Source organism: Chinchilla lanigera, unplaced genomic scaffold (assembly GCF_000276665.1).
Source record: "Chinchilla lanigera isolate Chin_1 unplaced genomic scaffold, ChiLan1.0 scaffold00078, whole genome shotgun sequence".
Lineage (NCBI taxonomy): Eukaryota > Metazoa > Chordata > Mammalia > Rodentia > Chinchillidae > Chinchilla > Chinchilla lanigera.
In genome coordinates, this window is record NW_004955479.1 from 9,920,192 (window position 1) to 9,926,893 (window position 6,702).

Consider the following 6,702-nt stretch of genomic DNA (forward strand, 5'->3'; position numbering starts at 1 on the left):
GGGCCGGCGGCCGCGGGGAGGTAGGCCCCCGGGGGTGGCGCGGACCATGGCGCGGAGACCGGGGGCGCCGGCCGCCTACGGAGAGGAGTTCTCCTTCGTCAGCCCGCTGGTGAAATACCTGCTCTTCTTCTTCAACATGCTCTTCTGGGTGAGTCTGGGGGCGCGGGGGCACCCGAGCTGCAGGGCGCCTCGCCGGGTTGCCCGGTGCCGGGCGAGTTCTACGGCTGATGACACTTCGCAGGGTTCCTCCTGGGGAGCGAGTGCGGGGCCGCCGGGTCGGGAGGGGCGCGGAGGCGGCGGCTCCGAAGGGTGGGGGTCTCCGGCAGCCCCGGTAACGTGTTGGGGGAGGGGCCGGGTTTCCAGTGGGGCAAAGCAGCCCTCCGGTGCTAGCGCGGTCAGGATTGGGACTTTCAGGCGTGGGGGGCTGGGAGGCCCCACTGGAAAGAAAGAAGAGGAAGGGAGGAAAAGCCCAAATCTCTCCCCCTTACCTCAGGAGAACTGGTCCAGGGGCTTCCTCGCCTCCCTTTGCAGGCCTCTGTTGCCCCAGTCCGGGCAAAGGCTGAGAAGGGGCAGCGATGGCCTCCCGGTGTCACGTCCTTCCCACCCAGCGCTGCCCCAAACTTTGCTCTGACTCTCTCTGCACCAGACCCCTCCCCTGGAGCCCGACGTTCCTCGGTGTTTTTAAACAGGACCCTGTGTTGGCTGGAAGGCCAGAGGTCCTTTCAAAATCTCCGGCGTGGGGATGGAAAAGTGGAAAAAAATACTGGCCTGGGGCTCCAGACCCCTGAATTTCCACCCTACTGCGCCATCAATGTTGACTTGACTGACCCGGGCAGTGATGTTGACGTCCGCAGGCCTTCATTCCGTCTACCATAAGAGCAACCTGGTATGGTCAGGGAAGGCAGAAATACTGCCAGGGCCAAGAACTGAGCTAGACCACATTATGAAATGCTAGCTTGATCCCATTTCATGGCTAGAGAGTCCCTGGGCCTCTCTGAATTTGAGAACGCAGGGAAATCCTTCCCTATAGCCCCACTTCTGTGCCAGCTCCAACCACACCAGACCTACCATTCTTGGGAGCTTAGCGTCCTTGCCCACCTCAGCCTCAGAACTAAGGTTCAGATTTGCAAGAGAGAGGGACTGTGAGTCTAAAATATGTTTCCTAGGAGAAGAGCAGAGCAGACATCTAAGCCAGCTGCTGGAAAGGTTTCACAGGGGCCGTGGTGTGAAGTGCAGACACAAAGCGCAGAAGTGCTAGCCTGTTGGGACAAATGAGAAAGATCCCAGAGGGTGGTGATGACAGCTCACTCCCAGCCATCGTACTCTTGGGAAAATTAAAGTTTGGGCTTCTGTCAAATTCTCAGTTTTAGAACTAGAAAAAAAAAATATAGCGGGCATCTTGTCCAGCATCCACATCATAAATAGGAGAAAGCCGAATCACAGTGCTGTTAAATGTTTTGTCCAAGGTCCAGCAGCTGGTTAGTAGGCTTGGTCTGGTGATTTTTCTACTGAACCAGGGTGCCTCAAGGGGAAGTCCTTGACCCAGATGGCTGCTGCTATAGATGGGGTAGTGTTGCTATTAATGGTTAGACAGTCAATCCGAGTTCCCATGGTCTAGGTTCTACTTCCGCTGGAGCTTAGGGAAAAACAGAAGAAAATCCCTTAGTGCCCCTCTGCCAGGGGAATGTGCCTAAGGGAATTCCCCACCTACGGGTAAGTACCAGCAAGGGCTCTGTCAAGCTCCCTGGGTGTGCCAGGCCAGAAGGTGTTAGTACCTGTACGAAGTATCATCCCAAGGACTTCAGGTCCTCATTCCAGCTTCTCTCAGCAAAGCTTCTGCTTCTTTTGAAGCATTTGGCACCTTCCTCTTTTTGTCGTTGGTGTTTTTGTTTTTTGAGAGACGATCTCCCAGTAGTTCAGGCTGTTCTTGAACTCACTGTGCAGCCCAGGCTACTCTGAAATTCATGGCAGTCTTTCTGCCTCAGCCTCCCAAGTGCTGGGATTACAGATGTGTGCCGCCATGCCTGGCTTGGCATCTCACTCTTATCTGTGCTTCTCAGCAACAGCAGCTGGGTATGTCTGTTATCTTGTACTCCTGCTCATTACCTGGAACTTCCCTGCCCTACCCCACACCCCTTTGATCGGACAAGTGACTTTGGGAGGTCTCAACCAGGGAGAGCTTTTGACTCTATAGACCCATAGACCCTTGGTAAAAATGCTTCATTCAAGGTCAGAGAGGACCTGGCCAGCTGGACTGGCATCATCCCAGGTAGAGAAAAGCCCCTTCTTGGTCCTTGTGTAGACTCAAAAAGTCAGAGGCTCTAGAAATAGCACATTAAAGGACAAGAGGCCCAGCTTCTTTCTGGCAGCAACTTACTGTGTGACCCTAGGCCAGTGTATCTGTCTCTCTGTCCTGCATCTTTCTCCTCTAAAGGAGAAAATTTATCTGCCTCTGTGAACTATTTAAAGATGAATGAATCACTTTGGGGACTATTTTTTTTTCCCTTTAAGACCTGGGGCTGAGTCTAAGAATGAATCTCTCTGTGTCCTGGTATCCCTGGGCCATTGCCCTGCTTAGGGGATAGTACTGTTCAGTGGTTCCTGAGTGTCGCCTCTCTCCGGGGCACAGAGCCGCAGAGCGACATTGCACACCCGTGCAGGTGGAGAGGAAGAGCTGCTTCCGGGGGTCAGGGGCATCTTTCTTCCCACCCCACTTCAGGGACTGGTTGTATGCTTTCTTCTTTGTAAGCATCCACCATCCTAATGAAATTCCACCCTTGGTTGGAACTGCCGGCCCTCACCTTTGCAGGCAGAGCACATGTCTGCCAGCTGCCGGGGTGCTGTGTGGGGGTGGTGTTTGTGTTCATGCCTGGACACATTAGGAAGGTGGCCAGAATTATCTGGTTCACACTCAGTAGTGGCAGTGGCTGCTGCTGCTGCTGCTGCTCCTGGAGACCTGACTCTTAAGGTGTTTACAGTCTGACTCAGAAAGCTGCTGTGTCCTTTTAAGCCAGGACCAATTCCTCCTGTTTATGTTTCAAATCTCATTTACCCTTTGGCCTGAGAGTTCTGTTTTCCCCAGAATCGTGTTGCTGGGTAATTACTTAACTAATTGTTGAGTTTCTGTGGCCTTGAATAGTTGCTTCAAGAACCTAGAAGTTATATTAAAGCCTTTGAGAGGTAACTGTATTTCTTCACCTCCTCGTTTGGACATCTCTGTGGGAGGTGTGTGTGTTCTTTATCACCCTTGGGCATATGTTATCAGGAACGTTATTAGTGCTGCTCGGCTCCTCCCTTACCGGTCCTTTTCCTACTTGGGACACAGTTGGAATGGCTTTTGAATCAAGTAGAGACTGAAAGATCAGACTTTTAGCCTCTGGGTTCCCACAGCATCTCGTATATACTCCAAGGATCACAACCCTTACCTGGGCTGCAGTTACATGTTTGTAAACCTGTCCTTCCTTGTAGACTTCAGGCTCCTGAGGGTAGGCATTGGCTTATTCACTTTTGGTTTCCTAATGTCCAACTGTGTTTGGCAGAAAAGGGGTGTTTATTGAATGATTATTGAACGGTGAGTGAGAAAGCAAAGCTTACTGGGCAGGGGCATAATATTCTCCCCTCCTTTCCCCATCGTGAAGCTGGTCTGTCAAGATGCAGCCCAGCCTTAGGTGCTTAAGCATTCTTGGTATCCTCTGCCATGGGTCCTGTGGCCTGACACCCTCCCTCAAGCCAGGTGAGAAAAAGTGCCAGCCATCCCCTCCAGCCTCTCCCTCAGAGCCAACATGATTACTGTCTACAGCATTTGGTTTTGTGTTTCACTTCCATTGCTACATATGGACCCCACTGCAGGTCTTCCCTAGCCCCGTGTGCTCTCCTGTCCAGGACCATTGTATATTGGAGCCCAAGGTACTTAGTCTTCCCACAACCACCAGCAGCCCCGCCTCTCCTGGCTCAGAAACCATTAGAAAGTGACCAGGCATTAACCGTACTGAAAATCCCTGAGTAGCTCCCCAGCCTCCCTCTACACACATTTCCCAAAACCTTAGGAGCCCACCTCCCTCTTCTTCCCTACTTTCCCCATAGGTTAGGTAGGCTTCACTAAGTGAAGTGGTCAGATTCGTTTATAAAAACGACAAAAAAATTCAAAAAAATGAAAATAAAGACAAGAGCCATGCCCTTTGCTGTGCAGGTCCCAGACATGGCTTCTCAACTCCCGTAGCAGCTCTGCCTGCCTTGTACGAAGTAGATAGTTGCGCTGTTCAAGCACCATTTAAGAAGAATAAAAGAAATCTCAGGGTGTCTCCCCGAGTCTTGGTAGCAGGCTGCTGTTTGCCCAGTCCCTCTAGGATCATGAGTTTGAATGTCGATATTACTTGAACTCTTGACTTCCCTGCCTGATTCACAGCCTTGGAAAAGCAAAACCAGCCATGGCCCAAGAGGGATACTAAAGGATTGGCTTCAGATATTGGCAAGGCTGGAGAAAGCCAAGAGCCAGTGTCACCCAGACAGTTGCTACCACAGAAACCAAGCACTGGAGTGACATGGGAACAGCATGTATAGATCGTGGGCAGTGAGAGGGAGGGCCCTGCTTTAAATCTAGCAGGCTGTGGCTTCTTTAACTTCCCCCAGAATTAAGGGTGGAAAGTTCTAGAAACTAGAGGTGGAGATGCCGTCCTCCCACTTCCCTCTGAGTGGGATAGGGCTGTTGTTTGGGGGTTTTTGTTTGTGGTGCTAGGGACTGAACCCAGGGCCTCAGGGATGCTGGGTAAGTGCTGTACCACTGAGCTGCTTACCCAGCCCTGGCTAAGTACTGCCCCCTCAGCTATCCTCAGTGCCTTCAGAAGAAGGAAAGACACTAAGGAGGAGGGGTGGACTCTGAGACGGTTCCACCTGCTTCCTGCAGACTGAACTTCGGGACATGGGGCAGGACGAGGCCAGCACTTTCTCCTGGAGAGTGTCTGGGCAGACAGGCCCTGTGTGGCTATGCCGTATCTCCCCGCTCAAGGTGTCATTCCAAGGGCCTCCCTCGGAGCCACCTCCTGGCTCTGCTGGCACTCTGTCACCTACCCACACTATCTTCCTTCCCCTGCCCCCACCTCACCTCCTTTGGAGATTGCTGGCTGCTCCCCAAGAGAATCGTGATAAATGGCCCTAGGTTAACACTGGGGTTCTGGGGTTGCTGTGTGGCAAAAATAGGAAGGCAGCCATGTGGCTGAAGTCATAAGGCTTTAGGGACATCCACATCCAGGTTCTAGTCCCGCTTCAGCCGCTTACCAACAGAGAGAACCCGGCAGTTACTGTACTTGAAAATTCTGTGAATCTCTTTCTCTAGAATGGAGCTCCTAGCGCCCTCTTGGGGTTGTGGCTGGAATGGAATGAGGTATCATCTATAAAATACTTAGCCCAGCTGGGTGTGGCGGCACACACCTGTATCGCTAGCACTATGGGAAGCAGAGGCTGGAGAATTTCAAGTTTGACCCCATCCTAGATGACTGAGCAAGACCTTGTCTCAGCATTTAAAATAATTTAAAGGACTAAGGATGTAACTTAGTGCAAAGGCTCTGTGTTCATTCACCATAACGGGGTGGGGGCCCAGTGTCTGACTCTTGCCCCTCAGCACCAGGGGTTGTTGCTGGTGCTACTGTCCTTGGAAACAGTGCCTAGAAATCCATGCCGAAGGTGTGGCTTAGAAAAGTAGGACGAGGGCTGTTCCAGACAGGAGGAAAGAGCGGCAGTAGATGGGCTTGCGTTTAGGTGAGGGGCAGCCTTGAACCTGAACCCCCTTTGCTTATAGTCCCACCATTAGCCAATGGGAAATGATCACTAATTATGCTTTCATTTCCTAGGAGTTTTGTTCTTTTGTCCTGTTTTTGTTTGTTGGTTTTTTGAGACAGGGTCTTGCTACATAGTTCAGGCTGATTTTGAACTCCCTATGTAGCCCAGGCTGGCCTTGAACTCATGGCAGTCACCCTGCCTCAGGCTCCCAAGTGCTGAGATTACAGCATGTGCCACCACGCCTAGCTGCTTGTTCTGTTTTATTTTTTGAAACAGGGACTTGCTGTGTAGGTCAGCTGCGATCTTTGGCCTCAGCCTCCTGAGAGCTGGGATTACAGGTGTGCACCACCCCACCCAGCTTTCCTCTTCTGGCTTATGAAGCAGTGTCCTATGTATCCGAAGAACAGGGTCCTCCCAGGTGTCCCAGGCCTTTCCCAGGCCCTTTCCTTGGGGCGCGGTCAGGCTTGAGTACTCTGAAGTGGTATCCTAGGGGCTAGGACAAGGGCTTTTCCTCACAGATGTTAAATCGTGGTTGTCTTTTTCCCAATTTGCAAGGGAAAAAACTCAAGATAATGGAGAAATTTTTCACTGTTTTCTGTGTTTTGCCCTGAACGTGGTTAGTGCCTACAGCTGCTTATCTCTCAGCAAGTACTAGCAAAGGGGAGAGGACAAGTAACAACCAAACACTGTGCAAAACTCGGAAGCAATTTATTTAGAAAATGTATTTCCCAGAACAGTTTATTTCATCTGTATTGTTTACAAAGCACAGAGACATACATCTAGCAGCCACATCATCCTTAGTAAAGTTGCTGCTTATCTTTGTGATAGAAATTAACATCAGGGGCTGGGGATTTAGCTCAGCGGCAAAAAGCGCCTGCCTGGCAAGCGCAAGGTCGTGAGTTCGGTTCCCGGTACCGGAGAAAAACC

At 51.4% G+C, this 6,702-nt stretch overlaps 1 protein-coding gene across 2 annotated transcripts in view; it reads left to right on the forward strand.

The window, feature by feature from the left end:
- The window catches only part of Tspan33 (tetraspanin 33), a gene marked incomplete at its 5' end in the record, with an annotated part of 21,204 nt that continues 14,502 nt past the window's right edge, over positions 1 to 6,702 (forward strand). For both annotated transcript variants that reach the window (XM_005402406.2, XM_005402407.2), the window contains 1 exon segment: positions 1 to 148. In XM_005402406.2, the coding sequence (XP_005402463.1) occupies positions 47 to 148 (102 nt within the window).